Consider the following 25,875-nt stretch of genomic DNA (forward strand, 5'->3'; position numbering starts at 1 on the left):
ATTAGAGGTGGATTGTCCGCCGCAAATACAATGTCCGGGAACGGTTTCAAATTTATTAGCGGCGGGGATATTACCGGCTGATTATGGTGATAGCGGCGGGACCCGCCGGTAATAGTGTATTACCGACGGGTTAATAGCGGCGGACCCGCTGGTAATAGTGTATTATCGGCAGGTTAATTGCGGCGGGACCCGCCGATAATGATGTATTACCGGCGGAGACCCGCCAGTAATAATGTTATATAATGTTCTTTTTTTAGAGCCTTCGCCCTCCCTTGCCAGATCTCTGTTCGTTCTTCTTCTTCTAACCTTTTTTGAGAGCCTTCTTCTTCTTCTTCTTCTTCAACGCTCCTCTGTCGTTGTTCATCAATGCGCCGCCCCGACCAGCGGCTACGCTATACCCACAGTCATCGTCGACCTCCTTACACCTCACGCACCAACTCTCCGCTCCTCAACTCAACTCAGCTACCACACTGTAAAAATCTCTCCTTTTCATTTCTCTCTCGAAGCAGGCTTAACTTATCTCCATTTTATAGCTTTGTGAATTCAATATTGTGGTAGTTGTTATATGTATATGTATCTATATAGATAGATAGATAAATAGATAATATTCGATAAAATGTATGTGTAGTGTTTGATAAAATGTCTGTGTGAAGAATTAATAAAATGTATGTCTGTGTTTGATAAAATGTATGTGTAGTGTTTGATAAAATGTATGTCTATTATTGTTGCAGTGCATGCCCAACTGCTATACGAGGATCATGAGTGTGGTTTTTATCAGTTTTATAAATCAACATCTACTTTTTTTCTGTTATTATGTCATTTTTTTTATGTTTTTGTGATTGTGGTGCATTGGTTTCAATGAATCTGCAGGTGGGTCTTGATCTTTCTTGAAGGTGTTTATCAAATTCCTCTCCAAGTATCTTTCAAGGTATTTCTTGAAGATTTATTTCAATATCAAATGTTCACATTATTGAATTGATTGAAAACTGAATAAATTTGTATCATTAAATTAATTGAATGCTGAAATGGGTTATAGACTATAGTTGTGATGCCTCACGTCACTATGGCTGCTTTTTTGAATGACGACTGACCCTACAAACCAAGACAAGTCTTTCCAGCGTGCTTTGTCCTCACTCGCACACTTCCTGGGAAAACTTCCCAGGAGGTCACCCATCCCTAGATTACTCCAGGCCAAGCACGTTTAACCATGGAGTTCTCAAGTGATGGGCTACCGAAAAGAAGATGCACCTTCCTGATATAGGTAGTACCCATCAATCCATTTAAGCCCTCTTCAACTGTGTAATCTCATACCTACACAGTCTTAGAATCATCACACTTGACCTTCCCCAGGCGGTGTGGGATTGCACAGCTTACCCGGTCTTTCCCCTTACGGATCACAGGATTCTGACTGTCACAATAGTTCTCTTTGTATTGAACTTTATTTTTCATTTTACAATGGGTTATGTAACACCCTCACTTACTTTAGTTAAAACCATATTTGAAGTGTTACGTTTTAAAACTACATCATAATTTATTACTGCGGAAGTCTGGACATTTTTTTTTTTAAAACTTAAAAACTTATTTCACATTATTTACATTAAACATAAAGTGTGTCTCAAACATATTATACATAAGTATTAAATAACCCAATTTGTTTTCAAAACATAACTTCACACTTTATTACAAATATCACACTGATAACTGAAATAACCCACAGAAAGGTCGATATGTTCATATGTACAAATCAGGGTAAGGACCATGCTTCAGTTCTCCTTATGTCATTCACTCATTTCTTTCTCTACCTGCAACAAAAGACAACTGTGAGCCTAAAGCTCAGTAAGCAAAGTAATGCATGGAATGCTAATAATTACTCGATGTCAAAGGACATACACTACTTCTTTTTAAATTTTGGGCCCCTTAAAATTGTGCACACTGTTTGATTAAGCCAATGCCTGCAGGGTTTGTTACACATATCATATAAAATCTCATGGGTTCTCCTCCGGCTAGCCATCACCACAGTAGGGCACATTAAAAGCCTTATTTCATCGTTGCCCCGTCGGGCTCAAGAGTTAAGGCGGCCACACACTGTGGTGTCAATACATATAACAATAACTCATATGGAGGAGAAATAAAAATGGAAACATGGCAAACAATATAATTGGTTCACTAAAACCTAGCCCAAATTATTGGGCAGCCACTATAAGCCTACTATAGGCCTCCGTTTACACTTATTAACACTTTCATTTTCCTTTTCAAAACAGTGGCACTGAACTTAAACTTCTTATTACAACTTTCTTTTATGTTGCACAAAACTTGCAAAGGCATCATATAATTAATCATCATAATATCATGCATGATCTTATATCATATAATAATTTACCATATCACTATTATGCCATGCATACAAATTTATGATGAAGTGTCAATGTATGTTAATACCACTTACTCACAAAATATTCATATAATGCATACTTTCACATAACATGTAATTCTTGTGTTACAGTTGAGTACTTTACTTACCTTCTGTCTAAAATATAATTCACTGTGTAACAAGTGGTGTCTTAGGTGTTGATGTGTTTATCCTGACAATGGCATGGATTTCTCATCATAATGATGGCAGTAATACATTGAACTCTCATTTAAAAATACCCATAAAACATCATATCAAATTTCTTATCCAATTCATGCCTAAAATGCCTTAAACCACCTAGATCGAGCGTTAAATTTATCTTAGACATTTGGAGAAATTTTGACAGATTTTCCCCTTAATTTTAGCTATCCTCAAATATCAAAATCAACCAATAATCAACATCAAATAACCTGCCATAACCATATATCCCAAATACCAACATGATTCATCATAAAGCTATCATATACTGATTTTGATAAAATTCTAATCTCCTAGATCATCACCCAAATTAAATAAGTCTCCACATCTATTCAAACATTTATAAACATATATACTCTCTTATAAACTCAATCAAATAACCAAAAATCAGTTTGTACTCCAAGAACCCCAAAAACCTCATAAAACACAAAATTTCACTTACCGAGCAACTTTTCGGCGAAAACAATCTCTTCTAGCTTTTCTAAACCTCAAACCACTTGGAAACCACCAAGAAATATCTTAACAAGAGATAAAACACCATAGATAAGCTCTCAGCAAAATTCAAAAACATAGTTTAACTTCCAAGTACAAGAACTTACCATAAAAAGGCTAGAACTAAGCTTAATCCACTTCTTTGGCTTTGATTCACTTGGATCTTCTTAGAATTTCTTCAAACCAGCCAAGAAATGGTTTTTGGTTTTCTTTTCTCTCTGTTTTTCAGAGTAATGGTCATGCAAAGTGATAAGGTTGATGAAAATTCTTTATTTTCAATGATTTGGCCTTATTGTATCAAAATTTGACACCTTGCACCTCATCATTTCACCTTTTGACTTATGAAAGCCTTATCACTTCAATAATTTCGACTTAATCATCTGCTGGGCCTATTATCCTTATGTGTAAAACACTCACACCAAACCTTAGGTACATATGAGTTCATACCCAATAGTTATGCTTACCCGATCGAGTGTAGCGCACTTATGCTAAGCTCGTTTTGACTTTGCATCAATACCACTGATTATGTATACCTCCCATCAAGAATTGATCTAATGGTTCTAAAACCATTTTTACTTCATCAATGAGACCTTAATCATACCTAAATTATATTTGGTAAATCCACTAATACTCAATTTTACCCCGAAATACTAGTAATCGACATTGTACTATTTTTCACCACTTAACATCTTTTGCCTTCTATATCTCACTTTCCTCACTTAATTCCATGCCGTGTCCATATTTTTCATACTTTCTTATATCTTGAGCACATCAAACACCCATAAAAGACAACTCAAATGCCACAAGGTTAATAATATTGAGCATACATATAGACATCACATACACAACTTTTATACTTATACATGAAAACACTTATAAGAATATGCATATGCTCAAATTATACATATTGTATGATATGTAATACAATGCAATGCAATCATGTGATTATTGGCTATATTATATCAAAATAATGTGGGTGCTACAGGTTAATTTATGCTTTATATTTTGTGAATAATTGTTTGTTATTTTAAAATTTGTCTCATAATATAGTTCTCTTTGTTTGTTATTATGCTTTATAATAATTTATTTTTTAATTTTTTAATAAATTAAATAATAAAAGTTTGATTCAACATTATTTAATTAAATAATTTAATTTAATAAGTCTTAAAAATTAATAATGATTAATTAAATAAATAATAAATTATTTTAATTTGTTTATTAAATATTATTATCTAATATTAACTAAAATTAAATTATTTGAATATAGAAATTGAAAATTTTATTTAATAAAAGTTTTTACAATTAATAATGATTAATTAAAAACTATTACATATCTTATAATAATTTATTTTTTAATTAATTAAATAATAAAAGTTTGATTCAACATTATTTAATTAAATAAGTCTTAAAAATTAATAATGAAGTATACATCGACGCAAGGCACAAAATCAATGGCAGCTAAGCGTCACCAATTTGTAAGTAAAAATATTAATTTAATTTAACAAAATTTTACATTCTAACTTCTTATCTCTACATTTGTATAGGCGAACCCTGATGAACATGTTATTGATACTTGGAAAGATAGCCATTTGAGAAAATCGACAAAAGTTTTTGTCAATGACACAGCTCGAGAAACTTTTGTGTTATTATTTTCATTAAACTATGTTACTGATGTGTTTCTAACACTTTTTATGAACATGAAAAAATGACAGAAGAGCTTGAGAGGGCACGACTTCAAAGCCAGTCTCAAGGACCGACGGAGGGATCTGAAACTGGATCTGCTGCTGATTCCTTGTCGATCGATCAGTACGAGATTATCAGTAAAGTACTTGGGGAGAGGTCTGACTTTCAAAGAGGAGTAGGTTACAGCAAAGGCAAAGGGAAAAAATCAACTTCCAGCTCCACAAGTCAAAGTCAGTCACAGGCCCAACCTGCTCATACACCTCAGGAAGACATGGCTATTGTAACGCCCTGGTTACCCCAGAACAGTTATGGTGAACGCTGGACCGGAAAATTGACTCGCTACCCGAGTCCTTTGGACAAAAACGTGCTCTAAGTGTAATTAACGGGTTAAGGTATAAAACTAATAAAAAGGAAATGGATATTTTCATTACAAACTGCTCTGCAGAGCTAATCAAAACATTTACAAGTTGTTCTCAGTACAAGATGGTCATTACTGTTTTAAAATTTACAATCCTGCCGACCTAAGCGGCAAAAATAGGGTAAACCCCCTAGTTCCTCTGAGAACTCCTTGGCCGTGGTGGTCAAGCGGCCGCATATGTACACATCACCACCTAAGCTCTCCACTCAAGGCTAGGTGAGCTTTTCTTTTCCTTTACTTGCACCACATAGCACCCATGAGCCAAGACCCTGCAAGAAAACATAACATTATAGGTAAAAATTATCAAATGATTATCATTATAATCACACTGAGCATAAAGCTTTCAAAAAAATGAGTGAACATCACATGAGATCCTGATAAACCATACTGAGTGACTGACAAGCAAGTCACTAATTCAAATGGAAGAGTGGCTGCTAGGTAAGCCACTAGCCTTCAACAGGTTCTGGTAAACCATACTGAGTGACTAACAAACATGTCACTGTTTCAAGTGGGAGAGTGGCTGCTAGGTAGGCCACTAGCCTCCAAGCGCTTATCTCATTCATCGACCCTCGAGATCGGTCTGGCATTAATGCTCTTTGAGTCATTCAATGCTGATAGTCGATTAGATCTAATCTTTGTTGGCTCGTGTTAACACGCTAAGGCCGTCCTGACTAATGCGTCAGCGCAATGTGACCAGTGCCCAGTACCACTGCCGAACCTGACTAATAAGTCACAGCTTCACAGTTGATACTAGCACCTTTGCCAAATCTGACTAATGAGTCAGTACCATGCACAAGTGAGCAACATATGCTAAGCATTCTATATTCAATCCATGTCCATATTTACACAACCAACATGCCTCATGAATATCCATGCATGTCACACTTGGGGTGCAGTTTTCTTACCTCTGGTTCGAGTTAGAATGAATAAAAGAACGACCCCTGAGAACGATCAACCTTTTGGTCCTTTAGCGGTTACCTGGTCATAACCAATTATGGGATTCCATCAATAAAATGAATAATAAAAGGTTCCCAGACCAAAACCTAACCTCCGAGACATCAAACACTACTCAACCGGGTAGTAGGTTCCACCTCGAGGCCTTAGGTTTGAATCCCCATCCTAGAAACTCCATTCTGGCCAAAATTGCCCTAAGGGCCGCGACCCTCCCCAGCTGTGCCGCGGCGCGCCCCTCTAACAGAGGCAGCCCTCTCTGCCAGACGCCAAGGGCCGCGGCACACCACAGCCATGCCGCGGCGCCTAGCCCAGACCAGCCAAAATGACAGCACGCACCTCCAAACTTTCCCCTGTGTTTTCCCTTGGCACAAAGCCCTATAACCAGCTCCAAACACACAATTTAACCTCTAAACATCACCCATAACTCTCTCTCATCAAAACCCAAACTAAACATCAATCAAAACCTCTTCAAATCCAAACTTCCAACAAGAATTCATAAGCTGAATAACCAAAAGAAAAACAGAGTACAACCAGAAACTAAAGACTAAAACTCACCTTAAACCCAGATTTGAACCTTCCTCAATAGCTGAACCAAGTCCGCAAACTCAGCCCTTGAATTTCCTAGCTTGAAACCCCACCTTGAGCTCAAAACTCCAACGAAGGAAATGGTGGAGAATGGTGTACGGGAAGGAGAAAGACAACTCTGTTTTTGCTCTGTTTAAATCTATAACCTTCTACAGCCAACCAAGGTCATATAAATCCATCCAAATGACTAAAATACCCTTAAGTCATTTAAAACCTCTAAAACCATTTCAAGGGTAAAATTGGTACTTTCCACCTATCGCGTTAATCATAATTAACGCTTCCCAATTACCGCTAATCTCATTATTCTCAAACACCAATAATTCACATCTCGTTACCCTTTAATGCCCGGTAACACTCTAATCATTAAAAACACCCCGAGACTCACCCCGAGCCCCGAGCTTAAGCCTGTTATGAACAAACCGATAATTAACATACCATGATTGTCTCATGTCAAATGGCTCGAACAAACCCACATCATAATGTGGTCTTAAAATATATCACCAACATGCACCAAATAAACAATTTACCCTCAACGGGCCAAATTACCATCACACCCCTGTGATAAAAAATATGGACTCACATGCATGCATTTCACATCATATTATAATATAATCGACATATACATGCATTTTATCAATTAATAACATAATTAAGCAAGTATGGCCCTCCCGGCCTACTATCACACCATTAAACACATCAGAGAATTCGGGGCATTACAGCTACTATGGCGGAAATGATGAAGTCAATGCGTGAAGAGATCCGGATGTTGAAATCACAACAAGGTCCATCTGGTAATCCTCAGCATACCAGTACAGAAACTGAGTTGCGGTTTGAAAGCCTTCTGCAATGATATTTACCATCACAACCTGAATGTGGTATATCTTCTCAAAGTCCACCTCCTTGGTCGATGCCACAACAACAACAACATTTGTATCCACCTCAACAGAATTATCCAAACATGTATGGACGCTCCTCCCAGTCCGCTCTTTTTTATTACCACGACGTCCCTGCAGGATCTCAGACGTCACATCCTAGTCGTCGTGACTTCGGGGATTCATCGCAGCAGCAACATCCACAGCAGATGTATGGTCAATTTGTGAGTTCGTCGCAGCAGTAGAGGTATGGTCAGTTTGAGAGTTTTTTTGCATCAGTCTCCCTCGGCGCGACCACATACTCGACAATTTAGATCATCTCCGCAGGAGCACTCTCCAAAAGCACCACAGTTTGCTTCAGCACCGTTGCCGCGCCCTAATACTAGTGATCAAGATATTGACCTTAATGAATATTTTACACCTAGTTGGCCCGATCAAAACAATAATAATTAGATTACGTTTTTTAATTATATTAAGACAATTGAAATTTTATTATGTTTATTTTATAATTAGTTCATATGTAATTAAAATGAGACAATTGGTATTTTATTATGTTAATTTTATGATTAATTATAATGTTATTTTTGTTTGATGAATATTAATTGTGTTATTAATTATAATTTATGTTAAATATTATTATTTTTAAATAAGTATTATATGTATATTTATTAATAAATAAAATAAAATTAATTAATATATTTTAATATTAGTATTTTATTATCGGCGGATTAATAGAGGCGGAACCCACTGGTATTAAACTAGTCAAACGAGGTTGACAGCGTTACACATTACCGGCGGAGTCCCGCCTCCATTAATCTGCCAGTATTAATTCAATACTGGCGGGTGTGTCAGTGTGACAGTCAAAATCCCGTGATCCGTAAGGGGAAAGACCGGGTAAGCTGTGCAATCCCACACCGCCTGGAGAAGGTCAAGTGTAATGATTCTAAGACTGTGTAGGTATGGGACTACACAGTTGAAGAGGGCTTAAATGGATTGATGGGTACTACCTATATCAGGAAGGTGCATCTTCTTTTCGGTAGCCCATCACTTGAGAACTCCATGGTTAAGCGTGCTTGGCCTGGAGTAATCTAGGGATGGGTGACCTCCTGGGAAGTTTTCCCAGGAAGTGTGCGAGTGAGGACAAAGCACGCTGGAAAGACTTGTCTTGGTTTGTAGGGCCAGTCGTCGTTCCAGAAAGCAGCCATAGTGACGTGGGGCGTCACATAATGGTATCAGAGCCTTGACCCAGCCGGAAGTGTGGCCGACGGGGACGTCGGGCCCGTAAGGGGGGGTGATTGTGACAGTCAAAATCCCGTGATCCGTAAGGGGAAAGACCGGGTAAGCTGTGCAATCCCACACCGCCTGGGGAAGGTCAAGTGTAATGATTCTAAGACTGTGTAGGTATGGGACTACACAGTTGAAGAGGGCTTAAATGGATTGATGGGTACTACCTATATCAGGAAGGTGCATCTTCTTTTCGGTAGCCCATCACTTGAGAACTCCATGGTTAAGCGTGCTTGGCCTGGAGTAATCTAGGGATGGGTGACCTCCTGGGAAGTTTTCCCAGGAAGTGTGCGAGTGAGGACAAAGCACGCTGGAAAGACTTGTCTTGGTTTGTAGGGCCAGTCGTCGTTCCAGAAAGCAGCCATAGTGACGTGGGGCGTCACAGTCAGTCGGTCGGTAATTGTGTTAATACCGACCTATTATTACTGGCGGGTCTTTACCGGCGGATACACCCTTTATTACCGGCGGAATCCTCCGCCGGTAATACTAATTTTTGTTGTAGTGTAGTGCAAGTAAAATAAAAGTTAATTATTTTTTCTACTAAAATGGAATTTATCATTTATTTATTTTGGCAAATTTTTGGGAGCATACTTAGTTCTGAGTCACTTATTTAGATGCAAGCAATTTATAATGTACGTTTGTTTAATTTTTTTTAAAAAAATATTAATTATTTTTATTAAATTGTTTTTATTGTCTTATAAATTTTAAATAAATAAATAATATTATATATATATAAATGATATAAAGATATTAAAAGAAAAAATAACTCAAATTATTAATCTCTTATGGCAAATTAATTTTGTATTAGGAGGAGAGAGAAAAAAGTGAAAAAAAGAGTCCAAACTGTTTAGTAAATAATATCATATCTTTTACCAATTTACAAAACAAAAAATCATGTTTGTAATTGTTTGAAATTAAAAATCTAAACTAATATTAAAATAAAAACCGAAATACCTAAAATTGTATAAGCCCTGTCTTTTACTAGTTAATTTTCTTTTTGGTTGTTGGATGTCGAATTTCGTAAAAAATAAGTCATCCAAACTCATTATGATTTTATACAAATTTGTTGTACTCAATCTTTGTAAGTTTAAATCGTGTATTATAGTATAATTGTATGTGTCTATGCTAAAATCATATATAATATGATGTAACGACACTGGATAATCAAGATTATTAGTATTTTCATTTCTTACCACAAATTCTCGAGTACATTAAAAATAAAGAAAATGACATCATAATTACCTAATATTGTTGAAATATAGTACTTTAATACCTAACTCTTCTTTTAACAAAAAAAATATTCAAAGTTGTTAAAATAGTGTGAATGCAACTACCTTCTTTATTAAACCTCTGTTTATGTGTGATTGATCCGATTTAGCAATTTTGAATGTTTTTTTTTGTAAAAGAAAATATAAAGTATTTATGTTGTTTATAGAGATGAACATTTTCCTTACAGGAGCAAGGTCCTGCGGGAACTCGCCCTTAATGGGGTAGGGATTCCCCTCCTAAATGGGTAATGGGGTGGGGACGAGGGCCATATTCTATCCCCAAATGTTAAACAAGATAGGGATGATGATAACACTCCGTGTCCCAACTAGACCTGCTTAGGTTTTTATTTTAATTATTTTATTATATATATAATTTTTACATGTTTCTTAATGTAATTTTGTAGCATATTAGTAACTTTTTAAAGATTTTTAATTTTATTTTGGATAATATTTAATACTTTGAGCTATTAATATAGTGTAATATATATTAATTTTAGGTAATTTATATTTTTTTAATTTTATTTTTAAATAAATAAGTACTCATGGAGATTTACTGCTCTGCCTCCGACCGGTAATATGAGAGAATGGGAGCAATGATGAAAATTAAAATTATTAATAGGGATAATGGTGGGGTTGCTCCCCCACCAATTACCTACCCTATTTTTATGTCTTGTTGTCTAGTCATTTTAAAAATTATTTAGTATTTATGTTGCCTACTCATTTTTTTCAAATAGTTATTTTAAAAAATAAATAATGTTTTTTTAATATAGTTTTAATGAAAATATTGTATTTTATATTTTATTCATATTCTAATATATAATATTCAAACAATACTATTTTTATTTTATTTATTTAAAAAAAAGCCTTTTTGAGAAAATTTATCAGAACTTAATTATTAAGATATTAGATATTAGAAAAATGACTTTGTAATTTTTTTTAAGTAAATTTGAATTTATAAAGTTATGACATAATATAAAGACTATTTTAGCGGGAAAGGAGCAAAAAAAAAAAATAAAAGGTATAAATATCGTAAAACCTTTTTATTTTGACCGACAAAAGATAGTGACAACTGACAATAGCAAAAAGACATAATATACTCCATCTTCTCTGTCCACATAGTCAACCTAAAGTCAATCCCGTGTTTTTCTTTTCTTAAAATTAAAAAAAGAAAAAAGAAAGAAAGTTTTTTTTTCTTCATAGAAGTAGCAGTGTAAATAATAAGTATATATCAGGAATTAATAGTCCACCAAACCAAACAAAATGGGTCCCTAGCCAATAATAAGTTTTTGTTTTTATTTAGTAGTGATTCGTAGAAGAAACTTGCAAGTTGAATTGGGCAAGTAAACATTCTCAAACATGTGCTTGGAAAGTAAGACCAAAGCACAAGTACTAGTACAGCAATTGAATTCCAACCCCAACTCCATCACCCTAGAAAGCAACTATAAATCAATTATATTTTATTATTTAATATTTCCTTTTTTTTTTTTTTGACTAATTCCCATTTTTCCATTCTAAATCTTTTATTTTTTAAATAAATAATAATAATAAACCTATACAATTCATCAATCATACACTGTCCTCGAGGAACATCCATAAGAAAAAAAAAAAAAAAAAGGAATAACAACAACACCACCACCAATACCAACACCAATAAAGAATAAATAAATGTTGAACATCTCGCAATAAAAGAACAACAAATATTATTGTTGAGTCTTAAAATTTAATTTTAATGTATTTTTTCCATAATTGATATGATCCAATTATAGAAAGAATGATTTCTATATTTAGTTTGCCTGCAAAAAGATCGTCGATGCTACGGAAATGATTCCCTTAATTTTAACATGGTAACAAGATTGTAAAAATTGAATGAAAAGTCTCTTCCACAAGTATGTAATCTATATTTATAAACAGTATCTTGATTAGTCAACATTATCAAAAAATTAATGAAGTATTTCCTTCTTTCTTTGAGATTTTATGTCGGGCGAGAATTAGGTTTTAAGTCTCATGTTGCTCACGTCATTCAATGAAACGGTACGTTTCATCTTCTCATATTTAAATATTCATAAAAAAAAAAATTATACCAAAATATTACAACCACCAAAAGAATAAGTACCAGAGACAGCTAAAATATAAAGATTTGAATAAAGAGATACTTTGGATTAAGCAAGTGGTGGTAAAGTGAATTGGAACACGGACACGGACACCATTAAAATATCAAAATTATAAAACCTCGTTCATGTATTATATATATAGCATGCGTGCACAACTTCTTACTAGTTTAAATTCAATGAACTGACCTTTTTTATTTTTAACTTTCTTAATCACAATATTTTAAATTATTTTTGGCTGGTCAAGGTCTTTGGTTGAGTCTTTGTACTTGGTACTTGTTCTTCTTATAATATAATATAATATAATACAATACAATATATATAGTTTGAGTATTTTATATTTGAGGATTAGGTACCGTTTTTCGTTTTTCAACATATATGTGCTTATTTATTGAGTCACTAATTCTATACATAGAATTTCGTCATTTAATTCGGTGACGATGTATAGTTGTACGGCTACATTGAAATCAAATCAAACTAAAGTAAAAACATCACCGACGACGACTTTGTATTATAACTAACCACTTTTTGGCTCTTCTTATAATAATTTAGAACTATCTATAAAAGAGTGTTGCTATTTGGCATCTTAAGGTGCCCAACACCACATGAGATGTTAGTTCATGATTGGTTAGCGATACCCCATAACCCTTATTAAATTCAAATAAGTGGGACCCGATATTGGATTGCACCAATAGCGGTATGCCACCTACTTGTGGTGTTGGGCACCAGCAGTGCCCCTTAACAATTCTCATCTATAAAAGTCTATATAGGAGATGATTACAGTGATACATGTCTTTTGCCCTCGCCGTTAAAAACGTCTCTATTGTTTGTTCCATTGAGAAAAATTATAATTATTTTTTTTATATGTTGTATTACAATATAATTATTTAGGACATTCTATCAATTTTTAAAAAATTATAAATAATTTATCATACAAAAAACAAACTTTAAAATATAATTTGTATGACGTTTGTATAAAACAAGTTTTAAAACAACTTATTTTTTATTTTCCGCACTATAAATTATTTAGAATTCCTCAAAAATTTGTGGAGATTCTAAATAAATATATTGTATACCGTCATATAAAAAAATTTGAATTAAAATCTATTCGTATATTGAAAATACGAAAACAAGTTATTTTTAAGCTTGTTTTATACCCAAATTAAACAAATTATTTTGAAGTTTTTTTGGGTACCGTAAATTATTCGGAATTTCCTGAAAATTAGTGAGATGCCTACTATAACTACAATATACACTATCATATAAACATTTTTGGGTTATAATTTCTTCGCATGCTAAAAATTTGAAGTTTTTTTTATACACACGTGAAACAAATTATTTTGAAATTTTCGGTATCGTAAATTATTCGGAATTTTTTAAAATATAATATAAAGTCATGAATAACTATAATGTATACTATTATATAAAAAAAATTGGATTATAATTTTTCTACGTGTCAAAAACAAAGATATCTCACCTCTGGGCAAAAATCATGCCCCACCCCCCCCCCCCCCCCCACCCCCCACCCCCCACCCCAGTGTGTATAATCCCTAACAAAAAATAGTGTAATAGGCTGTAAGTTATTTCAAAAAAACAAAATATGAAAGAGCCGAACAAAAAAAATAATAATAAAAAAAAAGAAGCTAGAATGAAGATATATAGGGAATAAAATTGCACAGTGGTATCTATGTTTAATTATTTATAATTTAAAATAAAAACCATGAAAATACTTTGCTTCACACTTCCAAAATTAAAGTGAAAAAGATGAATTAATTGAAATATTTTTTTAGTAGGTCCACTCACGTGCTCTTCTTTCTTTCTATAAGGGGTATTGGATATGTAATTTAATATCACTCAAAATAAGTACATTCAATATACCCTACCCTCTAACTTATAAAATAACATATTTATTGAAGCAACTGCATCTGCACAAATAATAATAAGGAAACAAGAAAAACTGAAACCTTCACGAATAATACCGGTTTGGTATTGTTTTCTGTTTTTTGTTTTCAAAATTGTGTTATCAGAATTGAGAACAGAAAACAGTTTTTGTAGTTTTTAAAAAACAAGAGGTGTTTGGTTAATGTTTTCTAAAAATAATTTTTTAGTTTTATTTTTTTTAAATTTTAAATAAAAAATTAACAAAGATATTTACAAAGAGAAAAATATTTTAAAAGTTTGTAATAAATAATGAGATAAAATAATTTGAAAAAAATGATAAAAAATAAGAAGTGAGAAAGTAAGGAGAGAAAATTTTAAAAAATAGAAATTGAGAAAAGAGAAATTGATCCAAGAGAAATTGAGAGAGAATGTGATGAGAAAAAAAGTGGAGAGAGAGAAGTGAGTAGAGAGAAAGTGATGAGAGAGGAAATGGGGAGAGAGAAAAAATGATGAGAGAGAAAGTGATGTGAGAGAAATTAATGATAGAGAAAATGATGTGAGAATAAATGATGTTAGTTAATAATAATTAAAAAAGTGATGTAATAAAAAAAAAAAGATAGACAAAAAAAATTTGAGAACAACAGAAAACAATTTTTAGATGTTCTCAAAATTTTCTGTTTTTTATAACTTTGTTTTTAAAAACATTTTTTTGAAAACAATACCAAACACCTCAACTTGTTTTCAAAAAACAGTTTTTAACTTTTAAAAACAAAAAAATAATTTTTTAATTAAGGTACCAAACATCTTAGTTTTGTAGCTCTCCCACTCTCTCAAAATAGCAACTCAATTGAATAGTAAAAGGTCAGTCGGTGGAGACTTTTTATCTCTCTCTCTCTCTCGTTATTGCAATAACCCCATAAAAAGAAAATAACAAAATAATTGAATAACCACTCACGTCCATGATTCTACATATTGCAGGAAGAGGGACTTTATTTCAACTTTTTAGTCCATTTATAATGCTTCTACGTGTGTTTGAGTAATTTTTTTATAACTGTTTTTATTGTAATATTTTTTAAAAATTTTAAATAATTTATTGTGTTTAAAATAGAGTTTATGATATTTATTGATATTCTGATTTACTATGTCTATTCTAAAAAATATACATATGTTTTCGACAATATATATTATTTAAATTTTTTTAAAAGTTTATAAAATATATATTATAACTTCAACGAATATCACTACAAAAAATATTAAAAAAAAAAGATTCAAATATATATTTTTGAAGACGAAAGTTGACTAAATAATTCAAATATAAGAATGTGGTTACCACTCCTGGTATTAATAGATATATGCCTTTTCTTTTCACTTTGTTACTTTTTCGTGCCTTTTTTCACAGTAAATTAATGTTTATTTACTAATATTTATACAATAATATTATAACTCCATATTAATTTTTAAGTCACAATATAAACTTCATTTTTTAGTAAAAAAAAAGTAAGTATTATTACTAGAAGAGTATTTAGTTACAAAAATATATTTTTAATTCCAATTTTTTTTATCTACAATGATATAATGCATATATATATACTAGTTATAAATAGCACGTTTGTTTAGTTTTAAAATTGTAAATATTGTTTATAATTTTAATGAAAGTTGGTTCACTATTTTTAAAAAATATATAAATATATATATACAATATAATGAATTATAGTTCTATATTATATATAAATATTTATATCAATAATTTTTATATATGACATCTAAAAACAACGTTGACATAGATGTATATTTACATAGCTACATGACATGTGTATATAAAATAAAATAATATTTAAAAAGAAATTAATAATAAAAATAAAATAATAATAGAAAAAGTCATAATGTATACAATATTATACATGCATCAACTATTTTTATTTTCTAATGTATCTTGCAATGTCTTTTGGTGAATTTGAGGAAGAAAAAAAAGTTCAATCACTAAGAAAATAAATTATCACACAAATTTATAAAATAAAAAAAAATGATATGTAAGTCTTTATTATTTTTAAATAAATATGATTTAATTATTTAAATTATCATAAAATATCTTTAAAATATCATATTTTAATTAATTAATTTTTGTTAAAGATTATATATTATATGTTTAATATAATGTTAAGTTTATAAGTTTAATTACATTTTATTTAAGTTATAAAATATATGATTTTATTATTTTTAAATAATTATCATTGTAAAATATCTAAAAAATATCATATTTTAATTTGTTTAATTATTTATTTAAATTTAAGTTTAAGTCATCTTTATAATCTACCACTATGTACAAGAATATTCTGTTAAATATAAAAATATTGCGTTAAAGTTAACAGAAAAAAATAAAAAACCGTTAAAACCAATAATTTCTGTTATCTACACACTTTTTATATAGAAGAGATATATATTTTTTATATATAATAAATCATATTTTTTGTTGCTAATATTTTAGTCATTAAGTTTTAAATGATAATATTTTTTTTACTTACTAATTTTTCAGCTTTAGTCGATTGTTGTGATAAAAAAGTAAATCTTGTTGGTAGTGTTTATATATGTAAAATCTTTTTGGGAGAGATTGACTATGATAATTAGTAGTAATAATCTTAATATTTAACTAAGGAGAATTTACATGTATGTAATCTAATGGGAAGCCAAAATGGTGTACCATATGAATTTACATGCACACATATGTCTGTATATATATATATATACATTATCATTGATATGAATTGAAGTAATTGGTTCTGTCATTATATGATTAAGAGCACATACAGTTGAAATAGTTCCAAAGGGTCGATGGAAAAACCACTACTTTAATTATGTTATCATTATTTCTTGGTACTATACTATAAATGTATATATATTTATATACATTCACACGTCAATGAAATAATATGGCACACTTAAAAGTAGGAAAGGTAGCTTCATCAATGTTGCACTTTATTTATATGTGTGTCACACGCAATTAGGTTCAATTCTAAACAATAAATAAATTTATTTCAACGTTTTTTTGTATTTGTAGAGTTCCTTAAAAAGTAGCCTAGATGGATATTAGCTATGTTTGAAAAGAACCAATATATATGACCACCACAACCACAACCACAACCACAACCACCCACGAAAACAGAATAATTTCAACATATTTTGATTTACATTAATGCATTTCATTTGGAGTTCAATTCATCGATCAGATGTTCACTACCAAAGTTGGTCGTTATACATATACATACACAAACATATATATATATATATATATATTTTAAAAATTTCCCTTCCTTTTACATTTTTTTTAATTTTTATCTGGGGCGCAGCCAATATTGACATTTTTTCACCCTTTTTTTCCCCATATTCGGTGATGATGCGCATTCCCTTTGTGATCCTGAAATCGATTTTTTTTTTTTTTTAAAAAGACAAAATAATATTAGATTAATTTCATGTAGTCTCAATATATTTCACTAATAAGAAAAAATGCAAAATGTTTTTTTTTATCTTAATTATAACATTTGTAGATTTTGCTATTCGAATTTTTTTCACTTGACAAAAATATACCTGAATTATAACACTTGTAAATTTTTATCTATTTCGTTTAAAATAGTAGCGATTTGCTAATGTATCAGTTAAAAAATATAATTTTTATTAATTTATTAATTTTTAAGTTAGAAAAATAAATAAAAATCATTTTAAAAAATAAAAAATTAATAAAAAAACTTATTTTTAAATTATATAAAATTCAATAAATAAAAAATCAATAAACATAATTGTTTTAATTCAAATATAGTTTAGAAAAAACTAAAATCAATATTTCTAAATTAAATTAAATTAAAGACTCAACCAAATCTATATTTCAAATGTAGATAATTAAAAACATTCAATAAAAAATCAAGCAAAAAACTAAAGATTTTAATTTAGTTTAGTTCAAAGTATAATTTAATTTAGAAATATTGAGTTTAGTTTTTTTAATTATATTTGGATTAAAAATGATTTATGTTTATTGATTTTTTATTTATTGGATTTAATATAATTTAATAAATCTAAAAATAAGTTTTTATTTATTTTTTCTAATTTAAAATCAATTAATTAATAAAATATCATTTAAAAATATTTTTTTAACTACCTCATCAACAAACCATGACTATTTTGGACGAAAATAGCAAAAGTTTACAAATGTTATAGTTTGGGAGTATATTTGCCGAACAAAAAATTTTGGAAGGGCAAAGTCTACTAGTAATATAGTTCGAGGGAATATTTTGTACTTAAGATAATTAATATATATAAAAAAGACAAAGTCTAAACATAATACACATTCTAAACTTTGTTTAGTCAAATAACTACTTTAAACGGTTCACGCCCACAGACAATATTCTAAAGAACTAAATTTGGTAAAATTCTATAATATGCTATATATATTCATTATATTGCTTTCACAAATGGTATATGTACACACTCTGTATTTCATATATTATGTATATATATATATATGATGTAGTAAAGTATATATTTAAAAAAAAAAGGTTTAAACTCAAGAACTATTCTTTGTCTTAAGGGAAAATGTCCGTAGATCTTTTTACATTATTCTATCACCATTAGAACATCCTATTAAGATAATGGCACACATCACCCATTTCTTTTTTTTTTTAAAAGGACAATGAATATACAAATATACATATATAAACCCCACAAAAAAATATACATATATAAACTTCACAAACGTGATTGTTATTAAGAAAACAAAAAAGTAAGTAAAGAATAAAGAAGAAATAAGCACGTTGGAGATCCAACTTGAAAACCCAATAAAAAAGAATAGTTTTATTTATTTATTTTTTTTTATAAATTTTCATAAACAATCAAGAATAAAATAGTGAATTAATGATGCATGGAACGTGGAAAATGTTTAGAAACGTGACAAAAAAGCTAGATAGGGTCTTTCTTGACCCCACAATACCTATCGATATTAATTATATAAGCAAGACTACACATATATGAAAACAACACACCCGGGTCAACATAGAACTTCCATGAATACTATTATTATTTTTATTATTACTAATTTTAAAGGTTATTTACCACGTATGCAATATATATATAGCCACGTGTCTTATAGCCAAAACTTTTAATTCAATTATTTTATTTTTATTTTTAATTTATTTTTTAAATGAAAAGAAAGAAAAAGGGTTAGCTCAATGGTGGCTTGACTTGAATTTTGTACATGAATTTCAACCATTACCGACATGAGGACTAATAGAAGTCTTCTCTTAATTGTGGTATGGTCCGCACACCAAACCATCAACTTGAAAAGAGAGAGAAAATACTTTTAACTAAATTAATAGTAGAGAAAAGCCCCGTGCCAGCTCTTTTAACACTCTTATATATATATTATTTATCTCTAACTCTCTTTCGACCAAGTTTCCTCAAAGTTCACAGCTTTCTTCTCCCGTGTTCGTCTGCGTATGCGTCTGCCTATATATATATAGTTTATACTCTTCCATTTGACACAAACTCGTAGGACTTTGCTGGATACTTGATCTGGGTTTTGCTTAGACTTTTCTTTTCTGTGGATAAGAGAGACTGGTATGCTTGATTTGCTTGGTCAATTTCAGACAATTTGTGGTGGTGATAGCAGAAGCAGCAACTTGGCTTGGAATTTGCAACTTGTTAACTCTTTCTCTAAGGCTATGGATTATTCATCATCTTGTGTTGATACTTCTTTGGATCTAAACTCTAAGCCTTATCATAGAGAGCTCTACGATGCCCCTCTTCCTCCTCCGGTATGTGGATAATACTTTAAGCTTGGTTCTTGCCCAGAAGCTGTTTGATTGAATTGATGTCTGAAGTCGTTTTCTTTTTTTTTTTGGTTTGTTTTCTTTTAGAAAAAAGAGTTGGAAAGCAAATTTATTGACTTTGGAATGAAGCTTGGAGCTAAACAAGAGGTTCGTACTCTCTCTCAACATCTCTTTTTTTCGATTTACCACATACATATATGTATACCACGGAGGCTTAATTTCATGTTATTCTAAAGGGCTTCATATGTTTTTAATCCTCAGACTGGTCCTCTAGTAGAAGAATTGAATCGGGTTAGTGCCGAAAACAAGAAGCTGACAGAGATGTTAACGATGATGTGTGAGAATTACAACTCTCTGAGAAACCAACTGGCGGAGTATATGAACAAGAACCCGGCTGAAAAGGAGCTCAGCCCCTCAAAGAAGAGAAAATCTGAAAGTAGCAACAATAACAGTAACAACATCATCGGAGCTAATGGAAACTCCGAGAGCAGTTCAACTGATGAGGAATCCTGCAAGAAACCAAGGGAAGAAGAACCCATCAAAACTAAAGTCTGGAAGACTTGTGTAAGGACTGAAGCAACCGATACAAGCCTGGTAAGCATACAGTCACTCACCATAAAATCATACATATAATGAGCTGAACTGTAGCTTTGTTCAACTTAATTTAATCATTTTTAGACTTTGGATGTGTATTGACGAATCATCATATGTATGTGCAGATTGTAAAGGACGGATATCAGTGGAGGAAATATGGCCAAAAGGTTACCAGGGATAACCCTTCTCCTAGAGCTTACTTCAAATGCTCCTTTGCTCCAAGCTGCCCTGTCAAAAAGAAGGTAATTAAATTCATCTGGGATTTTTTATGACTTTTTTTTCCCCTTAAATGTATGACGTATACTAAGTTTGGTTAAATCTTTATTTTTTCAGGTTCAAAGAAGTGTAGATGATCAATCTATTTTAGTGGCAACATATGAAGGTGAACATAACCACCCCCAACCATCTCCACTGGAGGCAACATCAGGACAGAACCGAGGCATGACTCTCACCTCGGTCCCCTGTTCGGCAAACGCCATTAGTTCATCTGGGCCTAATATTACTCTTGATTTTACAAAACCAAAGTCCGGTACTGATAGCAAGAGTGCTAAACCAGCAAGAACTGAATCGCCGGATGTCCGGAAATTCTTGGTGGACCAGATGGCTTCATCTTTGACGAAAGATCCCAATTTCACTGCAGCATTGGCTGCAGCCATCTCAGGAAGAATCTATCAACAGAAATCCAACTGAACAATTGATATGAGAAGTCAACACTTAATGGATTCCTTCTTAAAAAGACTGTTTTGAACAGCTTAGGATGTTTTTCTTTTGTAAATACAACACCGGGAAATAGGAAAGGATTTAGACACCTACTTTTGTTGCATCTGCTCAAAACCTCATGAGTGGCTAAATTTATTGTCTTCCAAAACTGGAATTGTAATTTGGATGACTCTTATACAGTCAATTCAAAAATTAAATTCAGCTACAGAGTATTGTTTCTGCATTGTTACAAAATATCATTGATTAGCAGGATACTGATAATCATACTCTTTAATATGAGTTTCACTATTCACTCTATGAACAATTTTGTTTATCTTCATATTCTGAAGTAACCATTGTGTTCTCCATGCCTTTATCTCACTGTCTTGTGATACTCATAAGTCCAAAATTTAGTCAAGAGGCCTTGTAAAAATATCAAATCTTGCAAATAGATTGGCATCACATGGGATAGAACTATAAATTGAGTTAAAAGTCTATTACAGATAAGAAGGGAAAGGCACTTTCGGTGTAGAATTGGAGTATCAAACATAATTGGTGCTAAGTGGAGTAACTTTTCTTTAGTTATGCCATTTTGTTTTCTTATTTTGTTCCAATATGAGACTATAATTCCAATACAACCCTAATGATTAGCTATATATTTGAACTCAACAAAGTTGGGTCGGAAAATTTGTAGGTATGCCCGTCATTTTAATTTATTTGAAACAGATCAAAGAATTCAACACTACAAATTAGCATAAAGGGTAGAGAAATCCAAAAGCTTACATTGGGTTTTGATAACATATTACAAATTAGAAGAGAAATGCATTTTTAGTATAGAATTGGGGTGACCAATCGATAGTAAGTGGGAGTTACCTTTTCCTACATAAGACTATTGTGCTTCACTATTTTGTTCAAGTGTAGGACTTTTCTCATGAAGTCCTTGTTGCAACCATTAACTTTCGGCATAACCCTACAAACGGCGGTGCCAGTGACCTCTAGATATTTAGTTTCCAGACTTGTAAATCCCACCACCAAAATGTAGAAAAGAAAATAAATTTGTTTTTTGGACAATTGGATACTGGAAACACTGCAAGGTTGGTGACCAACTGGTTGAATATTGGTCTTAGTCAATGACGGGTAAACTAAGGCTTGGGAAGTACCTCTTGATTATGCAGCCTGCAACTTGTCAATTTGTTCGCGCAAAGGATAAGAAAAGTACAAGTTGTCATTGGACTAGGAAGAAAATATACAAAGTAGTTGAGAATAACATAACCATGACCATTAATAACTACTTTCATTGTATTCAAAGAAAAAAAAAGCAAAGTGATCCTAAAGTTTTATATGTTCGTAGCTTTTGTACACAAACACATCCTCAACACCCCAAAAGTACATCTCACCGTAAGTCTCAGTCAAATGAAATAATTTACAACTCTTCTTCTGTACGCCTCACCAACTCTTCCACAGCTCTTGAAAGTTCTTCAAAATCAGCTGGCTCAATAGGGATTTTTGTGTCGGTCTTACACTTGACCGCACCATCTCTTTCCCCTGATTCTGCTGTTACAACACACTCTGGGAAACGGAAGCAACTAGTAAGATGATCGTTTGTCAGTCCAGCTACTTGCATAAATGTGTAAACGACAGTGGGACCTACGCTGCGGAAACCCCTTCTTACAAGGTCCTTGCTTATGACTTCTGCTTTGGGTGTCTTGACTGGAACCTGGCGAGGGTAGCGGAATTGGCTAATTATCGGTTTGTGAATTACAAAGCTCCATATGTACCTGTCAAAGGACCCAAATTCTTCAATTACCTGCATCATAACAGAAACAAGAACCAATTAATAGCAGATTCATAATGCAAAATAGCAATTTCGGTAAAATAAGTCAGTTTTGAGATTTTAGGTAAAAGACATCTTTGTATGCCGTTGCATTAGTAATTCAAAGCTCCATTCGCTTAAGAGTTTAAATACTACTTGATTAAAACAATTTAAATATAAAATGAATATGTTCTCAAAAAAATATACATTTATTATATAAATGCATATAATATTTGTCTACCTTACAAATTTGACGTGCATTCTCAATCATGGCTCGCAGTTTTAGTTCTGATAGCAAAGTTCTGGCAGGGCTCCCCGGAGAAGTAATTTTTTTCTCATTCAATTTCGAAATGGCAATTGGGTCAAAGTCCAAAAAGACTTCCCTGTGTAGAGATACGTTTCACATATTAGTCAAAGACTTTTCGAGATTCCTGTAAACATCTGATGTATAACTCACCGTCAGATTATAAAAAATTAAGGCTGCCAGCACTAGAAATAAATTATGTGGCAACTGCATGCACAATGCGGATGAAATTTCATAGATAGAAGCATGAAGATACCTAAATAAATGTCTTTTGTTCAGGATGGCAGGCCACGTAAGTTCAGCCAAAGCACCCGACAAGCTGAGAAGTTCAAACAGTTTCCTGAATTTTGCAAAGGACAACCAACCAGTGCAAAGTCAGTGACAAAAATTAATCTCTACAGAAGTATAACCAAATTCCTACAAGCATGGTTACAAAATTACTTACCTGTCATCATGGACCGGTACTCCCCATTCCTCATCATGAAAAGCTATATAACATAGATCTATTTGTACAAATGGAAGCAATTAAAAAATTTACATTTAAGGAGAATTATAAATGCTAACATTTTGAACGAATAAAAAATTACATATATAAAAAAAAAAAAAAAACCCCAAGTAACTTAAATTAGAAGGGAAAGAATAAGAACTCAACAGAGCACTATCTAACTAAGAAAAACAGAATTTTCCAGAGCCCTAGCCTGTATGTAAGGTTACCTCCAGTTTTAGAAAAGGTGCTTGCTCCTATACTATACTACAGTTTCATTTCCATTTCACTTATCAATGCCTCAAGAATATATCAGACTATTATGAGTTATGAAAGAATTTTATGCAGTGCCATCCTTTACAAGGCCCCGTGCCATCAAAGAACAGCCAACAGGGTATATTCTTCCCTTCTAATTAGAACCGTAATCTACAAATAAAACATAAATTATGATCTTATGATTTGAGAAGGCAGTACCAATATCTGTATCTTCAAATCTTTACTTCCTCACGTAGAGCCATTACTACCATAAACAGTCTTTCTATATACTTAAAAGACACGAACCAAAGACAATAATTTATTTATCTATAAGGATGTAGAACTTCAAAAAGTTGATTCTCGAAATGCATGAACTAAAGCATTATTAAGTCCTTAACCCTTTTGGTAAAATAGTTGTAAGTTGTAGCTTAACAACACTGAATGGTCAGGTCCAGTTATTAACACTCTTCATTTTCTTAACAGAAAGCATAGAGATAAAGCACAAGCAAACCATAGAGTAAAGCAAATTGAATTATAAAAAAGAAAACCCATCGGAAGAATATTTCTTTTTTCGATCGCAGCCCCCCCAATTTCTCATCAGCCAAACATAAAACTAGAAAAAGAGAGATTAAAAGCACAAACTTTACCCGTGTTGGAAGTAATCCAAGCACACCGTTTCTTGCTATCCAAGCAATCGTTAGAATCCGAAGTTACCACATTACTACCAACCTTACTCACTGGGGCCCTCTCAGTCTCAATTCTCTCAGCAGCAGACCTCATCCCCAATTGCTTCCGCCTCAGGGGCGCAACACCGCGCCTCGAAGCCCTCCCGCTGTTAGACGACGAGTCGGAAGACGAAGCTTCAGACGAAAAAGACGCATTCATGGACGAATTGAGCAGTGAATGGTGGCGGCGGTGGTCGGCCCCTTGCTGCCGCTTCAAAATCGTCGGAACCTTGACGCATTGCGGCGCAGAATTGGGCAAAGCTTTCTTCTTCTCCGTGTCTTGCGAGGGCTTTTCGGATTTCTTCGATGCGGGTTTACGGGTATCGGCAGGCCTGGTGTTGTTGTTCCCGGCCGGTGCGAGGACCGGTCGCGACTCGGTGTCGGCAATATTGGTCGATCGGAGTCTCGGTGGGCCCGACATTGTGAGTAGATAAGAGCAGGTGGGTGGGAGCGTCTGCTGCTGGTGGTGATGATGGTGGAGTCAAGGGTGAGAAAATCCAGTGAGAAAGTGTGAGAAAATGGAAGGAAAATGTCTGATCCAGAAAAAGAAAACAAAAGTACAAAGAGAAAGAAATAAGTAAAGTAAATAAGTAAGGTGGCTTCTGACCACTCAGAAGCTTCCACGTGGACATAAAATAATAAACAACTTAACCAGTATACTTTACTCCAACTGTATGACATTAAAGACAAGATTACACGTTTGCTCATTTCAAACGACAAGTCGTTTTTCTCTTTTTCTTTGTTTTTTGTTATATATATTTTTTTAAATTTTTTTTGGCCCACTGGTTGAAATCGGAGTGAGAATGAGATATCACTAGTTTCTTCTTGATTTTTTTCATAATGTATTTTTGTGGTAATTATATAATTAGAATGTAAAAACAAACTGGGTATTTTTTTTTCATTATTTGTGATACTTTGCAAATTGGCTCTCAAATTCCTTTTTCTACTTATCAAATTGATTCATAAGTTATGTTGTTGTGCAATAGGTAAGCTTTGTTATGCTAAATTTCACAAAAGTATTTTATAATTAATCAA

General features: G+C 32.3%; 2 protein-coding genes and 1 long non-coding RNA gene across 4 annotated transcripts; 1 reads left to right on the forward strand and 2 right to left on the reverse strand.

The window, feature by feature from the left end:
• Positions 1–1,562: 1,562 nt before the first annotated feature.
• Positions 1,563–3,341, reverse strand: LOC133793610 (uncharacterized). Of its 2 annotated transcripts, XR_009874897.1 has the most exons (4): positions 3,208–3,341; positions 3,051–3,126; positions 2,521–2,582; positions 1,563–1,802 (listed from the first exon to the last, which is right to left on the reverse strand). It is a non-coding gene; the product is annotated as an uncharacterized LOC133793610 (long non-coding RNA). The 2 variants fall into 2 exon arrangements; XR_009874898.1 differs by lacking the exon at positions 2,521–2,582.
• Positions 3,342–19,598: 16,257 nt separating this feature from the next.
• LOC133796472 (probable WRKY transcription factor 40) lies at positions 19,599–21,612 on the forward strand. The gene is made up of 5 exons (XM_062234003.1): positions 19,599–19,951; positions 20,054–20,113; positions 20,228–20,560; positions 20,686–20,802; positions 20,894–21,612. Exons 1-5 carry the CDS (start codon positions 19,757–19,759, stop codon positions 21,248–21,250), a joined length of 1,062 nt encoding a protein of 353 aa, XP_062089987.1. The 5' UTR covers positions 19,599–19,756; the 3' UTR covers positions 21,251–21,612.
• A 916-nt stretch (positions 21,613–22,528) lies between these two features.
• Positions 22,529–25,386, reverse strand: LOC133796471 (uncharacterized). The gene is made up of 5 exons (XM_062234002.1): positions 24,763–25,386; positions 23,822–23,879; positions 23,633–23,716; positions 23,314–23,455; positions 22,529–23,066 (listed from the first exon to the last, which is right to left on the reverse strand). Exons 1-5 carry the CDS (start codon positions 25,259–25,261, stop codon positions 22,683–22,685), a joined length of 1,167 nt encoding a protein of 388 aa, XP_062089986.1. The 5' UTR covers positions 25,262–25,386; the 3' UTR covers positions 22,529–22,682.
• Positions 25,387–25,875: the final 489 nt, after the last annotated feature.

The sequence above is a fragment of the Humulus lupulus genome, chromosome 8 (genome assembly GCF_963169125.1).
Source record: "Humulus lupulus chromosome 8, drHumLupu1.1, whole genome shotgun sequence".
NCBI lineage: Eukaryota > Viridiplantae > Streptophyta > Magnoliopsida > Rosales > Cannabaceae > Humulus > Humulus lupulus.

Coding starts and splice junctions, on each gene's coding strand:
- LOC133796472 (XM_062234003.1), top strand. CDS start 19,757: ATGCTTGATTTGCTTGGTCAATTTCAGACAATTTGTGGTGGTGATAGC. Junction 20,114..20,227: donor AGCTTGGAGCTAAACAAGAG/GTTCGTACTCTC, acceptor TTTAATCCTCAG/ACTGGTCCTCTAGTAGAAGA. Junction 20,561..20,685: donor AAGCAACCGATACAAGCCTG/GTAAGCATACAG, acceptor ATGTATGTGCAG/ATTGTAAAGGACGGATATCA.
- LOC133796471 (XM_062234002.1), bottom strand. CDS start 25,261: ATGTCGGGCCCACCGAGACTCCGATCGACCAATATTGCCGACACCGAG. Junction 23,717..23,821: donor GTACCGGTCCATGATGACAG/GTAAGTAATTTT, acceptor TGCAAAATTCAG/GAAACTGTTTGAACTTCTCA. Junction 23,456..23,632: donor AACAAAAGACATTTATTTAG/GTATCTTCATGC, acceptor ATCTCTACACAG/GGAAGTCTTTTTGGACTTTG.